The 24,262-nt window shown below is 43.4% G+C and overlaps 1 protein-coding gene across 1 annotated transcript in view; it reads right to left on the bottom strand.

Annotated features, from left to right (window-relative positions):
- LOC126481724 (uncharacterized) overlaps positions 1–24,262 on the bottom strand; it is a 414,263-nt gene that overhangs the window by 353,069 nt on the left and 36,932 nt on the right. The window contains exons 2-3 of the mRNA XM_050105677.1: positions 10,363–10,434; positions 6,605–6,788 (exon numbers count right to left, since the gene is read on the bottom strand). Coding sequence (XP_049961634.1) covers positions 6,605–6,788; positions 10,363–10,376 — 198 coding nt within the window. The 5' untranslated portion in view covers positions 10,377–10,434. The remainder of the gene's footprint in view (positions 1–6,604; positions 6,789–10,362; positions 10,435–24,262) is intronic.

Below are 24,262 nucleotides of genomic sequence, written 5' to 3'. Positions count from 1 at the left end.
TAAACAAAGTGAACGGCTCCATCCACTGTGAAGAAACAGTTGATTCGCAGCTGGTGATTGACAACTGTTTGATTCCTCATCCGTTTTTGCAAAATAAAAAGGCGGTGAATGGTACTCTAAAATCTTGCGACTACCTTCCATCCAGACTCCAGACGACTACTTATTTTGAACAGCCTATTTGGCCTCTACCAATACTAAAGACCTCCTTTTGGCATTTCTGGCGTCACTGGCATTTTCCAAAGGTACTTCGAACAACTGATATGAGATAATGTGTCATGCTGTAGTTATCTCTATGTAATCGTCGCATGTAACACCCATGAGCATCTCGAGGAGCTCACTTTTTCCGCCCTTCAGAAAGCCAGTCTGAAATGCAATCTCAGGAACTCTCATGTTTTTCAACAACTGACTCGTGAGCTTAATTATAAGGAAAGTGGGATATTTCCAGCCAAATACCAAGCGGAGACATGTCTCCACCTTCGAATTTAAAATAACTACGATCTTTGATGGGTAAGATTAACTACTGTAGGAAGTTTAAGGCGAATATAGTGCAGATTGAACCGTTCCTTAGTGCCCTCTGAAACAATGTGCTCCGCACTCGTAAAGTGCCCATCGAAATGGACCGTGTTTGGTGGTATACACCCCTGAAAAATCTTTGATTCTTGCAATAGATGCTTCCCACCATGGAATTGGCGCGTCCTTTCAAATCGGAAAGTGGATGAGTCAGAACACCTGATGACTTTTCATTTTCAAATAAAGCTCAACAAAACTGTGCGCAGATCGAGAGAGATGCCCTTCCAATCATCTATGCAGTTTACAAATTTTACACATAGCTCTAAGCTGTAAAATTCCAGCTAGTCACAGATCACTTCACTCTCCTCTCACTCATCGTTGCCTGACATAAGAGCACAACGCTAACAGCTGTGGGCTCTCTTTTTATCTGCATACAAGTATTTCACCGCTCACAAACCAGTGTGACAGCATGTGAATGTAGATGACTTTTCCTTTGTCCTGGAGAGCCCCAATGCAGAATTTGACCAACAGGAGGCCGTGTGCTTCCACATCGAGTCAAAGGCCCTTTTCACTTTAGACGATGTTTCAGTCAAGGCACCGAAAACTACGGCAGGATCGCACAAGGACCTCATGATACATTATTTTTAAGTGGACGAAAACAGGCTGATCGGATCACTTCTTTACGAGATTGGACCGAACATAACAGTGCTACATTTCTGTGAAACATTGGCTGTGAGCTCAGGACGGGGTCTTCATACCCACTACAGAAGAATTGTCCCCCCACCCTCCAGGTGTTCATACCACCCTCACTGTGTACTTCAGTCCTTGCTCAACATCACACTGGTCTCTAGGGTGTTGTGCAGACGAAGAAATTGGTCCACTGCCTTGATTACTGGCCAGCCATCAACACCGACGTTGAGGCGCTGGCCATGACATGTGTCCCGAAGGCATCACCTCCCAAAGTTTTTTGACCGTGGCCCCAGCCTGCTGCTTCTTGGGACAGTTCACGTGGACTTTGTGGGTCCTTTTCTCAACTCAATGAGGTTAACTGTACAGACTCTTTCTCAGTCTTCCTGTCACCAGACTGTATTCCACAATGGCAAAACTGACTATAAAAGTAGAATGAAGGTTTTCACGACCGGGTGACATGGCTGTTGATATACTTTCCGGGATGTGAGGTCGTGGTCCAAGAACTTTTCTGCTCCTTACGTTTCGTCCAGGACTGCGCTGGACTTCCACAGAGGCGCTGCTCCGCGGAGCAGCGCCTCTGAGGAAGTCCAGCACAGTCCTGGACGAAACGTAAGGAGCAGAAAAGTTCTGACTATAAAAGTGCCCACACAGGCGTTCGTAATCGAAGGCCTGCCACAGACCACAATTACTGGTATTGGTCTCCAGCTGACCCTTTATGGAGTTCTGCGCTCAACATGGCATATAGCATCTTCACTGCTCCTTTTCATCATCAATGAAATGGAGAGGTGAGTAGATGGTTTGCACTATTAAGGCCAGGATGAAGGCATTGATTCGGTCTTCTTCTAGTGAAGACTCTAATGGTGTTTTTAAGTACTATAGGTCCACGCCCCATCACAGACTAGAGCCCACTGGAAATTCTACATAGCAGAAAACTTTTAACTATCATCCACCTCCTCCAGCTGTGACAACAGTACCAACATCTTTCATAACAATGTAGCTTCGACAAGGCAGAGTGGGTATGTGTGTGGATGATATCCAAGATGGGCCCCCACTACCATCATAGGTGTAAAGGGCTACTAACTTTACTACGTGGACACCGATGGACTCCACTGGTGGTGTCAAGAAAACATCTGAGGCGACAACCTTCTTCCATGGCTACCATCCCTGCACCTGCAGCTCAGACCGCGCAGCCAGGAGCTGCGTTCTGCACGTCCTCCCCTCCCCCCCCCCCCCCTCCCACCTCTGAAACAGCAGCAGCCTTAGTAGGTCGACCATAGTCGCTGCTACCACTCTGCAGGGCTTTGAAGTGGTGCCTTGCTCCTTCTCTTGACACAGCTAGTCCCAGTGTTTCCAGATGGCACTCTGCAGACCCTGGTACGCCTGATGGACTACGGCACAAATGACAATCTCACGTGAGCCGATCACATAGACCCATCCTGATCTCTTCTTCCCACCCTGACGAAAGTCCAGGACATCGAGATCTGTCAGAAGTGCTGTCCCTCCCTCCCACGCTGGAGTTGACACGTATAGGAATGCTTTCGACCCAACATGCTATCTCAAACGGGAAACAGGGGATCGGGAGGGGGTAGTGGGGAGGAGGAATGGGCGAGCGAGGAGGGGGCAGAGGTAAGGACTCTGCAGACAGCGGCTTGGAGAGGGAGACTATTTTCTCCCGGCCACAATTGGCGGCGCCACATGCTTGTAGCAGACAGCGAGGACACAAGAATGAGACGTCCTCCTTCAGTGCAAAACGCCACACTTTGTGACCCCATGGTCTTCCTAGCAGGATAAAGTTGCTCACACAGTGATAGCAAGCCAGTGTTTTATTCAGTCTACGAGGGACGTTCGGTAAATAACGCAACATATTCTTTTCCTTGGCCAATTTCGGTGGTAAAATGCATAATTTGTTGTGTTACAACATGGAATAATGCCGCTTCAGATCCTGTAGTTTAATGAAGTTCCGATAGCTGGTGGGGCTATATGTTTTCTTCAAAGTGGTGTCTGTAACAGAGGTGCATTCCAAGCAGAGAATTTCCATAGACTTTCTTTTGACGGAAAACCAGAGCTTTGAAGGTATTCACAGGCCACAGCAGAATGTCTACGGAGATTTGGCAGTGAACAACAGTACGCTGAGTCATTAGACGAGGCATCTGTCGACAGCCGCGCGAACCTGTCCAATCTTCCGCATGCCGGCCGGCTGCACACAGCCGTGACTGTAGCAATCTTGAAAAGTGTGGACACTCTCATACGAGATAATCGATGGATCACAAACACCTTGCTCCTCAACTGGACATCTCTGTTTGTAGAGCTGACACACTCACTCACTTGCTGTGGCATTCAGAGGTGTGTGCCCAGTGGGCTCCTTGCCACCTACCAGAAGGCCATGAAGAGCAACAAAGGATGATAGGTGCGGAATTTCTTCTGGGACTTTGAAGGGGTTATACTCTCTGATGATCTGCCACTTGGTGCTCCGATCGATTCTGAATTGCACTGTGCAAGCCTGAGGAAACTGAAGAAACGACTTCAGCCTGTTTGTCGCCACAGAAATGGAAACGAACTTCTCCACGACAGCCCAGTGCCTCGCGCAAATATGTGCACCCGAGAGGAACTCTTAAAACTTCATTGGACTGTTCGTCCTCATCCACTCTAGAGTCTAGGTCTCGCACCTTCTAACTTCCATCTGTTTGCCAAACGAAGGATGCACTGTGTGGCAATCAGTACATGTACGATGGGGAGGTTGTAAACATAGAATTGTATCGTTGACTATCGATAGTCGCCTCTCTGCCGGCGCAAAACAACAGTGGGGAGTCGTGGCGCACCTTTCGTGGAGCGTGGGTGGAGTATTGTGTTGATGCCGTGGCTGCAGCGCGTATCTTACAAGTTATGGTGAAGTAATTGGAAATTAAAAAAAAAAAAAAAACGTTGAGGTTCGCCGATAACATTGTAATTCTGTCAGAGACAGCAAAGGACTTGGAAGAGCAGTTGAACGGAATGAACAGTGTCTTGAAAGGAGGATATAAGATGAACATCAACAAAAGCAAAACGAGGATAATGGAATGTAGTCGAATTAAGTTGATGATGCTGAGAGAATTAGATTAGGAAATGAGACACTTAGAGTAGTAAAGGAGTTTTGCTATTTGGGGAGCAAAATAACTGATGATGGTCGAAGTAGAGAGGATATAAAATGTAGACTGGCAATGGGAAGTAAAGCGTTTCTGAAGAAGAGAAATTTGTTAACATCGAGTATAGATTTAAGTGTCAGGAAGTCGTTTCTCAAAGTATTTGTATGGAGTGTAGCCTTGTATGGAAGTGAAACATGGACGATAAATAGTTTGGACAAGAAGAGAATAGAAGCTTTGGAACTGTGGTACTGCAGAAGAATGCTGAAGATTAGGTGGGTAGATCACATAACTAATGAGGAGGTATTGAATAGAATTGGGGAGGAGAGGAGTTTGTGGCACAACTTGACAAGGTGAAGGGACCGGTTGGTAGGACATGTTCTGAGGCATCAAGGGATCACAAATTTAGCATTGGAGGGCAGCGTGGAGGGTAAAAATCGTAGAGGGAGACCAAGAGATGAATACACTAAGCAGATTCAAAGGATGTAGGTTGCAGTAAGTACTGGGAGATGAAGAAGCTTGCACAGGATAGAGTAGCATGGAGAGCTGCATCAAACCAGTCTCAGGACTGAAGACAACAACAACAACAACAAGAATTGGAAATGTTGCCCACCCACGTTTTGCGTTTAATTTCAGTATTCAAGACGCAGTATCGATGTTTATCCAAAAGGTGATGTTTTTCGGTTTCGTGTGTCGTGTCGGAAGAACAACAATCAACTGCGTCGCGACAGTTACGCAAAAATAGTGTAAGCTGATATGATCCTAATTACAGGTTCTAAGTGAAAGAAACACATATCGTTTTGACTGGCTGAATATCACGAGCGCAGGTACTTTCTCGTCCGTATATCGGACCCGAAATTTTATGGGGCATCCGCTTCGCGATTCGGTCACGCGCACGCTTTTGTTATAAGCTATTGAATTGTTTAGTACTGTTGAAAGAACTGAGCCAATTGTGGACTGATATAAGATCAGTTGAACGGTGATTATTTTGTGTTCTATGCGCCGTGTTTTGCATTGGATGCCATCATTTAGGCAGCAACCTTATACGTCACAGCGGAGACGTACTTGGGTTACAAATACTGAAAGACGTCCATTGTGGAATAATGTCAATTGTGAACAGTGTAACCCTACCCTGCGCGAGTGTTTAACAGAATACAGTGAATTGCCGGCCTGGGTGGCCGAGCGGTTCTAGGCGCTACAGTCTGGAACCGCGCGACCGCTACGGTCGCAGGTTCGAATCCTGCCTCGGCCATGGATGTGTGTGATGGCCATTTGAACCATTTTTGAATGCAGTGAATTCTACCAGATCAAGTTGGTATTGGTGTGAGTGGGTCCTCTCCCTGCTAGGCAATAGTTATTACGAAACACATCATAGAAGGCAGTGTAGAGAGCAGCAGATCAACTGCCGCGGGAAGGACAAGGTACATGGGTTTAGGCACACGGTCGTTAAATACCCAGCCCCGTTCCTGTGTTTAGGGAGTATCGAGTGCTAAAGGCTAGGTTTTATTAGTGCAGCATATCTAAGGCCCTTTCCTCCCGGGCTTGTCAGAGGGTTACTGATGAGGCAAGATGTTGGCTTCGACGTCGACTAGTAGCGTGGCAGCACGCGGGCATATACGCCTAGGAGTAAGGTGGCGTAAGGCTGTCGAACTGAACGGAGATTATGTTGAAAAGTAGGGTTTTGTAGCCAAAAATGGGGAATAATACGATGTATTGCAATCCTGAATGAAACCAGCCTACTATCAGAAAAAAATGTGTTACATTACTTATTTAACGTCTCTTCTGTACCTTGTATATGCCTACAACGCATGTAAGATTCTCTTGTAGGTTGGACTATGTTGGATTTTTCGTAGCAGTTTGATGGACTTGGATTTCATTGGCGGACTTGATTGACTGACGGACTTACATTATTCCACATCGTCCATCCTTTGTGTAATCACAGACACCCTGAAGTTTTTGTTGTGCACCCTGAGCTATCAACATGTAGTGAACTTGTAACTAATGTTTTGGGAGGGGGGGGGGGGGGGTTGTTTGGGGAAGGAGACCAGACAGCGAGGTCATCGCTCTCATCGGATTAGGGAAGGATCGGGAAGGAAATCGGCCGTGCCCTTTCAGAGGAACCATCCCGGCATTTGCCTGGAGTGATTGAGGTAAAGCACGGAAAACCTAAACCAGGACGGCCGGACACGGGATTGAACCTCGTCCTCCCGAATGCGAGTCCAGTTCAAATGGAGGTGAACAGGAGCAGCATTCGCGCAGTTTCCGCGGTGCCAGCAGCGGCCTACCTCCTGCCGCCAGAAGAGCACTATGTCGTCGAAGCTGCCGGCCTGGCTGTGGTTGCTGGCCAGGTAGAAGCCGCGCGGGCAGTGGGTGGCGGCCCGCACCACCAGCAGGGCGCACAGCTGCAGCTCGTAGTCCTCGCCCGCCATATCCGCCGCGTCGGCCCGCTTCTCGTACGTCAGCTCCCGTCTGTCGACGAAAACGCGTTGTCATACCTCACTTCATAAATTTAAACGTTTATAAGGTATACATGCAAAGAAGGATCCTTCCTTATTGGACCCGAAAGTAAGGTACAGAGTTGAGAGGGCGCCGGCAGATGTGTGGAGACTGACTGAGCACAGCAGTTCTCGGATGTTCCAATGCGGAAAACAAAAGTACTCCATCTTGTTTTCTTTTACTGACAGTTTCATTCCCTCCATATGGGACAGAGAGGAAATGGTGAGGACGAGACTGGTTGGAACCACATAGCTGTTCTTCAGTCTGACAACACGAAAAATACAAATGTAAGTTAATGAAGTAATAAGTTTGGGATCCAATACAGCATATCTGTTGAACACGTAGTTTGTAAAACAGACGATGACATGGATGGTGCTGCGAACTAGAGCCTAAGTGACAGTCTTGCTGGTCGTCTGTAAGCGATCGATATTATTGTGTCAAACGTTCAGTCCCGAGTAAGGGTGCTCACCGGGGGACAGAAGTGTGGATGGATGTGCAACAGTACGGATGATACGTTCCTAAAGGGTGTAAATTACTGAACTATAACAAGAAAATACTAAAAGGTATCAGATAGATTATATAATGGTAAGACAGAGATTTAGGAACCAGGTTTTAAATTGTAAGACATTTCCAGGGGCAGATGTGGACTCTGACCACAATCTATTGGTTATGACCTGTAGATTAAAACTGAAGAAACTGCAAAAAGGTGGGAATTTAAGGAGATGGGACCTGGATAAACTGAAAGAACCAGAGGTGGTACAGAGTTTCAAGGAGAGTATAAGAGAACAACTCACAGGAATGGGGGAAAGAAATACAGTAGAAGAAGAACGGGTAGCTTTGAGGGATGAAGTAGTGAAGCCAGCAGAGGACCTAATAAGTAAAAAGACGAGGGCTAGTAGAAATCCTTGGGTAACAGAAGAAATATTGAATTTAATTGATGAAAGGAGAAAATATAAAAATGCAGTAAATGAAGCAGGCAAAAAGGAATACAAACGTCTCAAAAATGAGATCGACAGGAAGTCCAAAATGGTTAAGCAGGCATGGCTAGAGGACAAATGTAAGGATGTAGAGGCCTATCTCACTAGGGGTAAGATAGATACCGCCTACAGGAAAATTAAAGAGACCTTTGGAGATAAGAGAAACACTTGTATGAAGATCAAGAGCTCAGATGGAAACACAGTTCTAAGCAAAGAAGGGAAAGCAGAAAGGTGGAAGGAGTATATAGAGGGTCTATACAAGGGCGATGTACTTGAGGACAATATTATGGAAATGGAAGAGGATGTAGATGAAGCTGAAATGAGAGATGCGATACTGCGTGAAGAGTTTGACACAGCACTGAAAGACCTGAGTCGAAACAAGGCCCCCGGAGTAGACAACATTCCATTGGAACTACTGACGGCCTTGGGAGAGCCAGTCCTAACAAAACTCTATCATCTGGTGAACAAGATGTATGAAACAGGCGAAATACCCTCAGACTTCAAGAAGAATATAACAATTCCGATCCCAAAGAAAGCAGGTGCTGACAGATGTGAAAACTACCGAACAATCAGTTTAATAAGCCACAGCTGCAAAATACTAACACGAATTCTTTACAGACGAATGGAAAAACTTGTAGAAGCCGACCTCGGGGAAGATTAGTTTGGATTCCGTAGAAATACTGGAACACGTGAGGCAATACTGACCTTACGACTTATCTTAGAAGAAAGATTAAGGAAAGGCAAACCTACGTTTCTAGCACTTGTAGACTTAGAGAAAGCTTTTGACAATGTTGACTGGAATACTCTCTTTCAAATTCTAAAGGTGGCAGGGGTAAAATACAGGGAGCGAAAGGCTATTTACAATCTGTACAGAAACCAGATGGCAGTTATAAGAGTCGAGGGACATGAAAGGGAAGCATTGGTTGGGAAGGGAGTGAGACAGGGTTGTAGCCTATCCCCGATGTTATTCAATCTGTATATTGAGCAAGCAGTAAAGGAAACAAAAGAAAAATTCGGAGTAGGTATTAAAATCCATGGAGAAGAAATAAAAACTTTGAGGTTCGCTGATGACATTGTAATTCTGTCGGAGACAGCAAAGGACTTGGAAGAGCAGTTCAACGGAATGGACAGTGTCTTGAAAGGAGGATATAAGATGAACATCAACAAAAGCAAAACGAGGATAATGGAATGTAGTCGAATTAAGTCGGGTGATGTTGAGGGTATTAGATTAGGAAATGAGACACTTAAAGTAGTAAAGGATGGGTAGATCACATAACTAATGAGGAGGTACTGGATAGGATTGGGGAGAAGAGAAGTTTGTGGCACAACTTGACCAGAAGAAGGGATCGGTTGGTAGGACATGTTCTGAGGCAACAAGGGATCACCAATTTAGTACTGGAGGGCAGCGTGGAGGGTAAAAATCGGTCTGGACTCTAGGCGTCCATTATGAACATGATTACAAGAAGCTGTGCAAGCATCTCCACACTATCAGTCTGGCCTATAGGTGTCCATTATGAACAAGAGTACAAGAAATTATGCAGTCATCTCCACACTATCAATGTGTCCTCTAGGCAGACAGGAGGCGTCTAGGCAACACTCATAGGAGGCATTATCAGTGTTGCTTCCGTGTATCCATTATGAACAATATTGCAGACTTCTCTGTGTGCATGAAGGGAGTGGTTATGCAACTAACAGGAATGGAAGGTCGATTAGCGGTGTTGGGTCCCTCTCACTGGTGGCTGCCAGTTCTGTCTGATGCGTGGAGATTATCACAGAAAAGATTCAGCATGGCCACGTCCAATGTACTTCTCAGGCCTCTGGTGCCACAAATGAGCAGGTTGGCTGGGAAGTCTTGTTCTGGATTACTGTCAGGTACAGGTGTTGAATGCTATCTAGGGTAGTAGCCTGCGAGCTGTGCAGTACCAGGACAGGGTCCTCTGTCCTGTTGTCCAGCTTTGCAGTCAACATTTCAGCGAGGGGTCTGTTTTTCACGCACTTCGTGATAACCTTTCTTCAGGAGGCAATGCAATATCCTGTGGTATCTGCTGACATGGACCCTACTGAGCACGCCTACAACCTGTTGGAACTTCCTGTACATTATCGCAGGAACATTCCTTATTCACTGTACACCGACAAAGAGTGTGACTAGGGTTGAGGACAAACGAAAGGGCTGTTTTATAGGAAGCACACCAAGGAGGATCAAAGTATGTTACAATACATTGGGATGGAGCAACGTGTTTTGAGAGTCGCCCAGAAGGAGATATTGATTTCACAGAAGTGAAAAGATTTCCACATCCTAACATACTGTCTTTATTTGTTATTGTTTTGTTTTTATTTTGCAGTGATGTCAATTTCTTGGTTTCATAAGGTTTTTTTGTCACACTCTGTTCCCCTTGAATATACACTCAACACGTCTATAGAAAGGGAGGTGGTGCTCAACTTTTTTATGCAGTAAATTAGTATTAAGCACAATGATAATAACAATGATAATGATAATAATAATAACAATAACAATAATAATAATAATAATAATAATATTTGAGAAATTCCACTGTGGAGAGAATACTTACTCTTCTTGCGCCATTGTAGATTAAAACAGATTTCTTCTTGGAAGTGTAGACCCGCAGGTAACTGTTACCAAACTGGAAATAAAAGAGAAATACTATAAATGATTTGAATATGAAGCAGCTCCAAACAAATATTTTTCTTAGCTGTATTTTCTGCTAAACACGCAGGTAACCGTTACCAATCATGAGCGCAACAGTGTATATTCAACCGTGTTAGACGTATTCAAAATAATTTCGACTGTATTTTGTTTCCTAACAATTTTTCGATCTTAACATTAATTATAGATCTGTAACTAAATTTTTAACAGATGTAAAACCTGTTAGTTACCGTAGCGGTTACCGTTTCGGAAATGTTCACAGAAACTCGGAGGATATAGCTAGAGGATATAGCTTGAAAGGCAATAAGCACTTAGAATCTCTTTCTAGAAAACTAGACAGTCGTGATTTGAAGGTAAACCTCTTTCAATAGTGGCATTCCCACACATCATAATCCGATTCATTTAAAACATCTAAACTCACAGTTTAAACACTTCGTTAAAGTACGTATCTCACTAGTTGTTGGAAGTATATGTATGTGGCGTTTCCCTCGAGCATCAAATGCAGTACCTTATCTTTTCCCTATCCCGGGGTAGGGCAGAGTCCTTTTGAGATCTGATCGAATGCAGAAGCTTGATAATTTTCTGCCAAATGTCGTTGAGGTGCGCGTAGGTCAACACAGATCCTAACTGGGGTATTAGAGAGGGGATCATCAGTTCTGACAGCTGTTTCACAACCAAGTGAAGCTTCCCAAAAAACTTGGTTGGAACTAGCGTATTTATTTCGTTTCTGGGCCAGTACGTTCACATTAAAACATGAAGGCCTAAGCAGCGTGTATGAGTAGTATATTTATGCAAATTCTGGTTCAAAGAGCTTTTCAATTAAAAAGTCTAGGTTAAAAACCGAGATTCCAATTTCACAGTATCCACTGAGCCAAAAATTTATCTATACACAGAAAACGAAATTCTCATTTAAAATTTACAAATCTAAAAATTTTTATTCTTTATAAATAAGAGCCCTGCCTGTACCGAAAAAACCAAATTCTCACTTCCTCATTTAAAAATTTACGAACCTAAAATTTTATTCTGTATATATAAGAGACACCAAACCTCATTTGCCTATACTGAAAAAAACAAAATCCGATTTATTAAAAAAAACCTAATAAACATTTCTCTTTATAAATAATATCTCAAATCTTGCCTATTTATTCCATCGACTGAAATTTAAATTAAAAATCTCAAAGGTACATTTAACCATAAACGTTTTAATTTTGAAATTTCAAATTTCTCTCTATATAAATACAACCAAAACAAAATGAACACCAAAGCTGAGCTATTTTAAAACTTAGAAAATTACAGTAAAGAATAATATGGATTGAGTAATAAAGATTTAGGAAATTACTGCAAAGAAAATGGTTACTCAAATGTAACTGGACAAGATCTAATGGAATTTATTGATTACTTCAACAAGAAACAAAGAAAAAAAGGAAGAAGAGAGAACTACGATATGAAACTATAAAAGAACTTTGATCAATTTCTAAAACAGAGAATTTGAAGAATTATTTCAAACTTAATACACAAAAAGGTTTTGCGAGATAATTTCATCCCCATTATCCAAAGTGACTCTGATTTCAACAAGATGTGGTTCATGCAAGACGGAGCTCGACCCCATCCAAGCAGGAGAGTGTTTAATGTCCTGGACTAGCACTTTGGCGACTGCATTATCGCTCTGGGGTACCCAGATGCCACTGACATTAGCCTCGATTGGCAGCCATATTCTCGGGATATGAACACATGCGACTCCGTTTTGTGGGGCTGTATTAAAGACAAGGTGTTCATCAATAATCCCAACACCACTGCTGAGCTGAAAACAGCCATTCAGGAGGTCGTCGACGGCGTCGATGTTCCGACAATTTAGCTGGTCATGCAGAATTTCGCGATTCGTCTGCGCCACATCATCGCCAATGATGGCAGGCATATCGAACATGTCTTAACCTAAATCCGAATATCTTTAGTGACGTTTACATGCTGAACAAAGTGTGTGCACCCCTAGTTTGTGTAACTAATTTATGTTTTTATCATATAGTTCAATAACTGTCACTCTGTCAGCGTCCCTCGAAATGAACGTCGCCTTTCCTCCAGGGATTCCCATTTGAGTCGCGCAGCACCTCCGTAACACTTACGTGTCGTTCGAATCTACCGGTAACAGATCTATCAGCCTGCCTCTGAATTGCTTCGATGTCTTCCTTCAGTCCCACCTGGTACAGATCCCGAACACTCGAGCAGCACTCAAGAACAGATCACGCTAGCGTCCTATATGCGGTCTCCTTTACACCACGTTTTCCGTAAGTTCTCTCAATGAACCGAAGTCGACAATTCGCGTTCCCTACTATATTCCTCACATGCTCATTCCATTTCGTATCATTTTGAAAGGTCACGCCCAAATATTTAAACGATTTGTCTGTCTCAAGTAGGACTCTACTAACGCTGAGTGTATTAACTTACACTTTCTACACTTAGAACTAGCTGCCATTCATGAAACCAATTAGACATCTTGTCTAAGTCATTTTGTGTCCTCCTAAAATCACTCAATTCCGACACCTTACCCTACACCACGGCATCATAAAAAAACAACCGCAGACTGCCGCCCACCCTGTCAGCCAAATCATTTACGTTCTCGGATGAGAGATGTATATGTGAAGGGCCTACGATGCCCTTGGTGTGTGTGATAGGACGTGGTCTAGCGGAGCCTCGGGGACAAGTATGCCTGCCCTTAAGCTCCCATGCAGTCCAACATCAGCCCACCGTCACCTCCGAATACCCCACAGATGTGGACATGCAACGTATTCTGGGTTCTTTACTTTTTTGTCAGTGTGATTGTCAATACCGTGCGGAAATACAAAATTTTAAATCACTAGATGAAAAATGTGCCCAACTTCTATTACTGATTAATCAGTCAGTTCATTGGTTATGTACGAGGGTTGCCCAAAAACAACGCTACGAATGCGAAACGTTACGTAAGTGTTATTTCAAGTCTCCTGAGTGAGCGCGCCAAGTTTCCGTCACTTCCGACAGATAGCGCAGCTGCAGCACAGTTTCAAAATGGCGTCTGTAGGTTATTTATGTTACAAGCAACGTGTCGTCATTGATTTCTCGCTGCAGAGAATGAAACTGTGGGGAATATTCACAAACGCTTGTGCAAAGTCTATGGAGCATCTGCTGTCGACAGAAGTACATTTAGTCTCTGGGCACGGAGGATGAGGTCATCAGAAGGCCGTTCGGCGGAGCTCCACGATTTGCAGCGGTCGGGGAGGCCATCCACAGCTTTCACACCTGACCTAGCCCTCTCGGACTTCCACTTGTTTGGGCCATTCGAGGATATCATTCGTCAAAGATATTTTGAGGACGATGAGGAGGTGATTCACACAGTGTAGCACTGGCTCCGCCACCAAGACAAGGATTGGTACCGACAGGGCAGACACCCCCTCGTTTCGCACTGGAGGAAGGCCACAGAACGGGATGGCGATTACGTGGAAAAATAGGCTGTGCAGATAAAACAACGTTATTTTGTGTGTGTAATTCTCATTATGTTCAATAAACAATTGTTGAAAAACATGCAGTGCATTACTTTCTGGTCCACCCTCGTACTAACATTCTCAAATCTTGGAAGAATGGCATGTCTTCCGACGATATTTACATAGCAACTGTTGTTTAGTTTACCACTGCAAACAGCATTTTTGTCTCTGAGTGTTATTTCTTTTGTAAATGATTGTTTCCTCTGATTTATCTGAGTGTTATTTCTTTTTTAAATGTGTTGTTTACCCTGATTTATCCCTGTGCGAAATCTATTTTCAGACCCAACGTTTAGGTTTCGTCTTCCTTGTATTTAGCTCTTGTGACAGCTCTAAAAGGCCGTAATGTGGACTAAAACATTCATACCCGACCAAGTGATTTCAATTGACGCCATATTGAAAGCTGTGCAACTACGAAGCATTTGTGGCTTTCTGTGTGAACAGTGGCTTGCGATGCCACTTCAGCAAGCCACAAGCTGTGGCGTCACATTATATTCGTGTGTGAACCTGGCTTAATGTTGCAAAGGCTTGACACCGTCCAAGACACCGTCAGACTCGGCAACAGTTGAAACAACAAGGTGTCCCACGGGGAGGCCTTACGGGGATTCTTTGTCCTTTTATTCACGCAAATGTGAATGTTGCGACCCTCCTCTCCCACTCCCCCACCCCCACCCCACAGGGGGGCGTGGAAACTTCGACACGCTTTCAACCTCGTGGCTGCCCTGGCGCCTGAAGACAACTAAATCCCACCTAAGGGTTGTCGAAGGGGTTGGCTAACCCTCTGGCGCGACAGCAGCAGCGAGGCTGAACGTGTGTCGAACTTACAGACAGGTCCACCATCTGTAACGTGCTCGACAAACCTGTGTGGGTGGCAACGAGGCTTTGGCCGAACTGGGGATGGTTTTAGGTCAACGCTTTGCCATTTTAATCACATATATGTTGATGTTATGACCCCCCATGATCACGCCACAGGAGGACACGAAGCAGGAGGGCTACGTGCGCACAAACACCCCTTTCTGTTTCCAATCAAGTTCAAATTTCGTTGGATCGTTTTGGAAGGTACACATCCTGTATATCAGACAAAACTTGTGGTCGCGCTACGCTCCAAAGGCGTCAGATCACTGTCAGTGGGGTTGCAGCCCCACAGTAACCTTAGAGTAGGTTTCAAACACCCAAGGCGTGGAAGCGGGGTAGCACATCGTTGCTCTCGCGGACTGTGCGGTGTTCTTTTCGACCGCGAAATGTGTGGGAACCAACGTTCGAAGGGAAGTGTTGGTTTCATTCACGCTCTTTACGCCATACCACGAGGCGTTTTCGTGTCGATTCTGAGCCCCGGTTTGTGTGACATGTTTTCGTATTCCACCCACAACAAATCTGCGTGATTTCAACGCTGGGTGTCGCGGTTCTGACCTCCGTCGCACAGGTATCAAAAGAAGGGTTGAAATGTGGGTAAGAGGAGATATTGTGACGCTACAACGCAGTCCTTGCTATGAATTTTTTCGCTTACATAACACAGGAAACTGTTTGTATGCGATGTATTGTCTAGTGTAAATATGTATTGTAAATGCTATGTTTAAATTATGTAATATTTAACACTGGCAAGTCGGGGCATATTTAGTTGACGTTGAAGTCAGAGAGAGATTGTTTTGTCGCGCCTCTGGGCGCGGGAGCGCGCCAGCGGGCAGTAGTAGCAGTGACGCCGTGCTCGGAGTAAGACGTGCAGTCGAGTGCTGCTAGTCCTAGCTGTGTTACATCTAACGGCTACTGTGCGGATCTAAGTACGACGGGAAAGTAATGGTCGGCATATCTGGAAGTATGACCGGGCAAGTTATTACGGATTAATGGGCATAGTGCTGAAGAAACGAGGGCTTAAATGTGAAGCGCACTGTCGGCGCAAGTCGCCACATTGTGTCGGTGCCGTGGACTTCCGTCCGTCCACCGCCAACGAGGGAAGTAAGATCTACGCAATTTTCGTAGGATAAAATTGTGGAAGGCTTGCCAGTGACTGTGCTTTTCTCTGAAGTTGAACAATTAATAACAAGCACTTTATAATCGAAGTGCTGCAGTTACATTTCACCCTACAATAACACCAAGTAGGTTCCTTCCGATCCTTGCCTTATTGAACCGAGAGTGTCACGCCATTATCAAGAGAAAATATGTTAATTAACAAATTATTTGCGTAGACGGTGAAGAGTAAATTTCAGAATGGTTATCGTAGTTAATTGTTCCACTTAATAAGCTTAAGGGACCCCAATTAATGAATTATTATCATTATAAACATAGTTAATCAATTATTGGCAATATATTTCATTATGAGTAGATTAAACTGTGCAAAGTACCTAATTTTAAAGACAGATTGACAGTCCATTATTCAAAATCTCGATAGATAATTATCTGTGTTGTCAGCATTGCACTTAGATGACAAATTATGAACGAAATAATTATCAAAATACTTATTGAAAGTTAACCATTAATGTTTGAGTGTAGTTAGATCGTTATGACATTGTTTTATATGACTACCGAGCCTGACACAGCACTTACGTAAAAGTTGCCGTTCCACCTGCTACGCTACAAACAGGTAAACTTTATTTTTGACACAATTATTCACGTACTTAGCAGTACTGTCGCTCATCAGTTGAGCTGGCGACCGATTTTTTAATTGCTTTTACAACTTAATCATTTCTTTCGGCAAAATTTCCACTGGCAAAATTTATTTCCAAATTATTTCCATTATTTCATTTACCGATCGTTATTAAATGAAATTACTCATTCAATATCGATCAAGTTATAACGCCTCCTGTTTCCCGCGGAATAATGATTATTTACTTCGGATTCGGATGCCTTATCCCGACACGGGTCAAAATTCATAATTCACGGTCATTGTCAACTTGTAATTTCGCAAATCCCAGGAAGCAGGGAGGAGTTATAATATGACGACCTGCCCATCACGTGACGCGTCCAAGTTGATGTTGAGTAGAACTGTAGTAAAATTTGCTGCCAATGTGTCATCGTTAAGCAACCTTATAGATCACATGAACTTCTGAGTTGTGGCCTCTCTCTTTTTTATTCGGCACCTTACTGTTTGTAGCGTCTCCGTGCCAGACGGTGACGTCACAATGCGCCACGCTTTTGCACCATTAAAGAGTAATGTTGTAGGCATCTTTGAGTCAAATTTCAAACTTAGTGGGAGACAATTACGGTGTTTCGGAAAAGTGGTCGTTTAATTTTGTTGCAAAGTGTAATTGCTACATGTCATTTCTTAAATACGAGACGTTTCTTTTGTGGCTGCTACAACGTTACTTTACACGCTATTGTTGGTCACTAATGTTGTTGCCGGCCGAAGTGGCCGTGCGGTTAAAGGCGCTGCAGTCTGGAACCGCAAGACCGCTACGGTCGCAGGTTCGAATCCTGCCTCGGGCATGGATGTTTGTGATGTCCTTAGGTTAGTTAGGTTTAACTAGTTCTAAGTTCTAGGGGACTAATGACCTCAGCAGTTGAGTCCCATAGTGCTCAGAGCCATTTGAACCATTTGAACTAATGTTGTTGGGCTTTGAGACCTGCATCAGACCAGTAGCTGCAAGATTAGTAGGTGCGAAATGCTGTCTTCTGAATTTTGTTAATTCACAACGATGGAGGTAAGCGTTACTCATATAGTGATAACTTGAGAATAGATCTGCTTTTGTAACTCAGTGCACACATCTACGCTTCCTCGCCTTCTGGTATTTTAGAAAACGCGAATTTACCGTGTTTCTTCCACATCGGAGTTTCCATATGAAGCAAGCAATGGATTATTTTAGCGTCCTACTTTGCCAATTTTCTAAGTTACCTTGGTTTTAGATAGCTTGACGCCTTGCGCCATGGAGGCTAGGCAGTCTTCTAATTGTCATAACTTTCATTTGGTCCCCGGTGAAAAAATTTTCGACTGCCAGTCACTAACGCCTCACGCTGATGGCGATGCAATTAAACGAAATCTTCAACTTATCAGCCGAGCGAAGGCGTTCTGCGGCAACGTTTCAACAAGTTCCCTACCTGTCATCTTCGCTTGAAGATCACTAGTAGGAAACTTGTTGAAACGTTACCGCAAAAACGACGCCTTGCCTCGGCTGATAAACCGAGAAGACTTCATCATCGAAATTCGCCGAGAAAGTCTAAATCGCATATAGCACGGAAATCTTCAACTGTCCGCTTGAATCCATAGGGATTAGTACTGGAAAAAATGTTCATACAGTCGCCGTGAATACTACGGGTCACCAAAAGTAGGAGTTACATGATGTCTGAAGGTTGCAACGAAAGCGCTACACGTCTTTGCAATAACCAAAAACAAAACAAAAAAATACCTGAAAGCACGCATATACTTTTAAGGAATGAACTTGCTTCATTGTATTTCAAATATAATTCGTTTCATAGCGATTCGCAGTCTAAGACGTTTGTATATTGCAAATCAGTTTGAGAATAAATTTAGAAACATTGGGAGCTGCAACAGAGCAGCGTGAATACGTGAATGTATAGTCTGCAGGCGGTCACATATCTCAATAAAATACACTACTGTACATTAAAATTGCTACACCAAGAAGAAATGCAGATGATAAATGGGTATTCATTGAACAAATGTATTATACTAGAACTGATATGTGATTACATTTTCACGCAGTTTGGGTGCATAGATCCTGAGAAATCAGTACCCAGAACAACCACCTCTGGCCATAATAACGGCCTTGATACGCCTGGGCATTGAGTCAATCAGAGCTTGGATGGCGTGTACAGGTATGGTTGCCCATGCAGCTTCAACACGATACCACGGTTCATCAAAAGTAGTGACTGGCGTATTGTGACGAGCCAGTTGCTCGGCCATCATTGACCAGACGTTCTCAGTTGGTGAGAGATTTGGAGAATGTGATGGCCAGGGCAGCAGTCGAACATTTTCTGTATCCAGAAAGGCCCGTACAGGACCTGCAACATGCGGTCCGGCATTATCCTGCTGAAATGTAGGGTTTCGCAGGGATCGAATGAAGGGTAGAGCCACGGGTCGTAACACATCTGAAATGTACCGTCCACTATTCAAAGTGCCGTCAACGCGAACAAGAGGTGACCGAGACGTGTAATCAATGGCACCCCATACCATCACGCCGGGTGATACGCCAGTATGGCAATGACGATTACACGCTTCCAATGTGCGTTCACTGCGATGTCGCCAAACACGGATGCGACCATCATGATGCTGTAAACAGAACATGGATTCATCCGAAAAAGTGACGTTTTGCCATTCGTGCACCCAGGTTCGTCGTTGAGTACACCATCGCAGGTGCTCCTGTCTGTGATGCAGCATCAAGGGTAACCGCAGCCACGATCTCTGAACTGATAATCCATGCTGCTGCAAACGTCGTCGAACTGTTCGTGCAGATGGTTGTTGTCTTGCAAACGTCCCCATCTGTTGACTCAGGGATCGAGACGTGGCTGCACGATCCGTTACAGCCATGCGGATATGATGCCTGTCATCTCGACTGCTAGTGATACGAGGCCGTTGGGATCCAGCATGGCGTTCCGTATTACCCTCCTGAACCCACCGATTCCATATTCTGCAAACAGTCATTGGATCTCGACCAACGCGAGCAGCAATGTCGTGATACGATAAACGGCAATCGCGATAGGCTACAATCCGACCTTTATGGAAGTCGGAAACGTGATGGTACGCATTTCTGCGCCTTACACGAGGCATCACAACAACATTTCACCAGGCAACGCCGGTGAACTGCTGCTTGTGTATGAGAAATCGGTTGGAAACTTTCGTCATGTCAGGACGTTGTAGGTGTCGCCACCGACGCCAACCTTGTGTGAATGCTCTGAAAAGCTAATCATTTGCATATCACAGCATCTTCTTCCTGTCGGTTAAATTTCGCGTCTGTAGCACATCATCTCCGTGGTGTAGCAATTTTAATGGCGAGTAGTGTATTTTTCGCGACTCCAGTTATCTTATCAACACTTACTTTTTCCCTCTGTTCTGACGACACAAACACACAACCAGAGATAGATCTAGATTGTGCTAACGAACAGCCTTCAGAAGCCACCTGAGACTAAATAAACCATTTGTTTAGCAGCAGGGTATTTCTGTATAAGAAAAAGGTGACAGATGAGTGCTAAATTAACAGGTAACTGATTCACGAAACCGTCGTTAGTTTTGTTTTGGAAAAGCAGCAATTGTTCGTCATTTGTTAGTTCCAGATTTGACTTGCCCCGTGCAGTTACTATTAGGGAAATGTACTAATGTGATTCAGCGCTTATTCGTATATGCAGTATATGAGATCTTTTCCATGCTTCCAGTAAGTTACATAAATACGAAGTATGTGTTGAAGCGAGAGTTACTGGATCTACTTGTAGCGGATTCCCTATTTTGTGAGTGAAACATTCTTAAGAAGTGTAAAAGGAATCACGGATTCCTTACACAAAGAAGAAGCTACGCTAAACGCAGGCGATGGAGTGTGCAGTGCATAGCCACGACTATCGTAGAGGTTGACATAATGGATTCAGTTCTTTCAGTTCTACTCTGGCATTACAAATTTATTGAAATCTTCTACGACAATTTCTTGTTACTCGATCAGTTACTCGTTTTCAGTCGAGTGATCTTTTGCAGTTTTATTGTCAGCTTATCTTACTGCTTCCATGAAGTGGAAGAACTATTCATATTGGGTGCAAAATTTATTACTCTCAAAGGTGTCCATCCATATACAAAACGCTACAAAACACATGTCTGTCTATCAAATCAGGTCCTTTTAACTGACTGAAATGACATTTTATACATTAGTAACCAGAGGTGAAGCATATCTCGCATCTGTTTCACGTATCGCATCTTTCAGTTGTGAGTTTTTCGTTTCATTTTGCCCCATATGAAAATGTGACAGCACTATGTAAATTGATTCTGTCCTGAAAAATAATTATCGTGCGTTATGGATTCATATTCACTGTTGGATTTTGGTTTTTAGATATCTGAGACACATTTTTAGCGAAGTTTGCTTTAGTTTTTATGCATGCTCTCTTTTGCCCTTCAATGACGTATTTCCAAAATTTGCATTATTCTAAAATTATTGCCACTGACTTATTGCTTGTTGGATGGAAAGCTGCACTTCCTTCACTCGTTGTTTAGCGTGGTGGCAAAACTGAAGACAATGGAGGGAAAGCCTATAATTGGAAATCAACGATTAAAACAGCATTCACTCAGCAAGTTCTAAGTTGAACTGCGGCAGAAACTTACCACTGAATAATGCAGAAGTACGCATTCTTGGAATTCAAAACCAACTGAAACTGCTGGAAACTAAGAAGACGATAGGCTCTAAGTGAATTTTTGTTAGGTTTAATAATGAGTACGATGAGTAAACAACTCTGTTTCATGTGAATCTTCAGGTTTTGGCGGCGCAAAGACTGTTCCATTAAATATATTAGTTAGTTTTGATGTGGTGGCTTTATTTACAAAGGTTCCCCTTCCAGAATCTCTACAACTTATTGAAAGAAGTTTTGACAAAGAGATTTCAGTTTTATTTAAACATGTTCTGACCTCCACATATTTCTTATTTAACAACGAATTTTTTGAACAGACGGACGGAGTCGCCATTGGTAGACCCTTATCCCCTCTGGTGGGCAATTTATTTATGGAGGACTTCAAGGAGAAGGCGCTTGAATCTGCTGACTTGAAACCCACGGTATTGTGGAGGTATGTTGATGACACCTTTGTAGTTTGGCCCCACTGTGAAGACAACTTGCAAGACTTCTTAAGACATCTGAACTCCCTCCACGATCAAATAAAGTTCACAATGGAAATTGAAAAGGAGGGATGCCTTCCACTCTTGGATGTTTTGGTTCGGCGCAGAGAGGATGGCACTTTGGGACGTGAAGTGTACAGGAAGCCGACACACACCGATCTGTATTTACGTGCAAATAGCTGCCACCATCCTGCCCAGACAGTGAATGTTCTCCGAACATTGACTCACAGAGCGCATATTATTTCTGACGAAAGCAGTCTGCAAGATGAACTTTCCCACTTACAAAGAGTGTTTGAAGACAATGGGTACTCTCCACAACAAATACAGAAGGCACTGAACATGAAACCGAAAGAGGCCACAAACAAAGCAGAAGAAGATGAAGAAACCTTTAAATCGATGGCCTTCCTGCCATATGTGGGTAGCCTCTCATCAAAAATAGGACGCATTCTCGGCAGACACAAAATAAAAGTGATTTTTCGACTTCCACCTAAGACAGCTGCACTCGTGGGCTCCGTCAAAGATGATTTGCTGCTCCGAAAATCTGGAGTTTACAAAATTCCATGTGAATGTGGCCTCTCTTACATCGGACAAACAACTCGTACTGTCCAAGAAAGATGTACAGAACGCCAGAGGTACACACGACTTTTACAACCTAACAAGTCGGCCGTGGCAGAGCACTGTATTGATAATGGTCACAGTAACTACATCGTCATTTTGGGACTCTATAGTAAAGGAGGCAATTGAAATTCGCTTGACGACGAACTTAATTAATAGAGACAGTGGTTTCAATCTTGATAAATCCTGGAATCCGGCACTTGCTGTAATAAGCTCGCAAAGACGTCGTCACAGTGCAGCTCACAATGATATATCGATATACCAACAAAGATCAACTGCGGAGTCATAGATACAACTCGCGCATTATGCACGTCTCTGCCGCCGACCAACGTCTCTGGCGCATTTGCATCTGTGGCCGCATGCGCAGTCGCGCGGTACAACAGTATAAAGGGACGAAGCAAGCATTGGAGCGGCAGCCATACGGAATCGGATTTTGGGTTAAAAAATCGAATTTTTTTTTATTGGCGTATTATATTCTGCCATGTTTCCTCTTTAAAATGACGTATCATACATAGCTCTACTACAATTATAACTATTTTATTTTTATATATTTGTGAGATCGGGTATTGCGCTTTAGTTATACACGTCTCTCGTGGCTGACCATGAACTTTTTGGCAGTACCTTTAAAGTGACATGAATTCAAATATCCCGGTTTCCAGCGACTATTTATACACTAGTTGCCCGAAAATGTTTCTCTCTGGTTTCCTCAAGTTACTCTTTGACTTTGTGGCGGGACTGTTTTGTAAACAGTGTGATATAAGAAAGTAGTTGTTGTTGAGTTATTTCGTATTTAGTGCTTCATTTTTCGCAGTGAAAATGCCTAGAGCTAAAGCAAAAGTATTTAAAAAGCGTGTGAACTGGCAAAAGAAAAGAAATAATGATTCATTAGCAAAGCAGTTCATCATCATCACTGTTGGAAAATGTGAATCCACTTATTACTGATTTGCCGAACGAACTTACACCAAATGAAAACAGTGCTTCTCATAAAAAACTAAGAGATTTGGAAGAGAAATATAATTTACTTGATAGAGGGAATGAAGTTTTTGAACTTATTGATACGAATATATTGTGTGAAGCTCTTGAAAACAGTTTGTGCTGCAAAAAATGTCATGGAAACGTTTCTCTGAAAGTAGAATCCCATGTTGGCCTGGCTGCCCAGTTTAATTTAATATGCAGTGTTTGTAAATACAGCTGTAAGTTTCCAAGTTCGGTTTCAGTAACTGTAAATAATGGATACAAGAAAACTGAACTTTATAGTGTAAATATTAGGTTAGTTTATGGATTGCGAGCAATTGGTAAGGGCAAAGCAGCTGGTGATATGCTATGTGGTGTTCTAAATCTTCCAAGTGCACCTTCAAAGTTTGAAGCTTACAATTATGTACTAGGATCTGCAGTTGAAGATGTAGCACAGAAGTCAATGCAGGTTGCTGTGGAAGAAGCAGTGGAAGAAAATGACGGCAGTCGTGACCTCACAGTGGCGTTTGATGGCACGTGGCAGAAAAGGGGCCACACCTCCAACAATGGTGTTGTAACAGCAACTAGTGTTGATACTGGCAAGGTTATTGATGTTGCAATAATGTCTAAATACTGTAGGTGCACAGGCAGGCTGAAAAATGAACACAGTGATGACTGTATTGCTAATTATTATGGTAGTAGTGGTGGCATGGAGGTTGCTGGGGTGAAGAAAATTTTTCATCGCTCTTCACAGTGGTATAATGTTCGCTATGTCAAATATCTGGGAGATGGTGACTCTAAAGCATTCAAAGAAGTTTTGGAAAGCAAACCATATGGGAACAGTGTAAATATAAGCAAACTTGAATGTATAGGACATGTGCAGAAGAGAATGGGTGCCAGGCTGAGAAGGTTAAAATCAGTTATGAAAGGGAAAAAACTAGATGATGGGAAAACCTTGGATGGCAGAGGAAGATTG

This window comes from Schistocerca serialis, chromosome 5 (genome assembly GCF_023864345.2).
Source record: "Schistocerca serialis cubense isolate TAMUIC-IGC-003099 chromosome 5, iqSchSeri2.2, whole genome shotgun sequence".
Lineage (NCBI taxonomy): Eukaryota > Metazoa > Arthropoda > Insecta > Orthoptera > Acrididae > Schistocerca > Schistocerca serialis.
The sequence above is the reverse complement of the archived record's forward strand: the minus strand, read 5'-3'. Positions and strand labels throughout refer to the sequence as shown.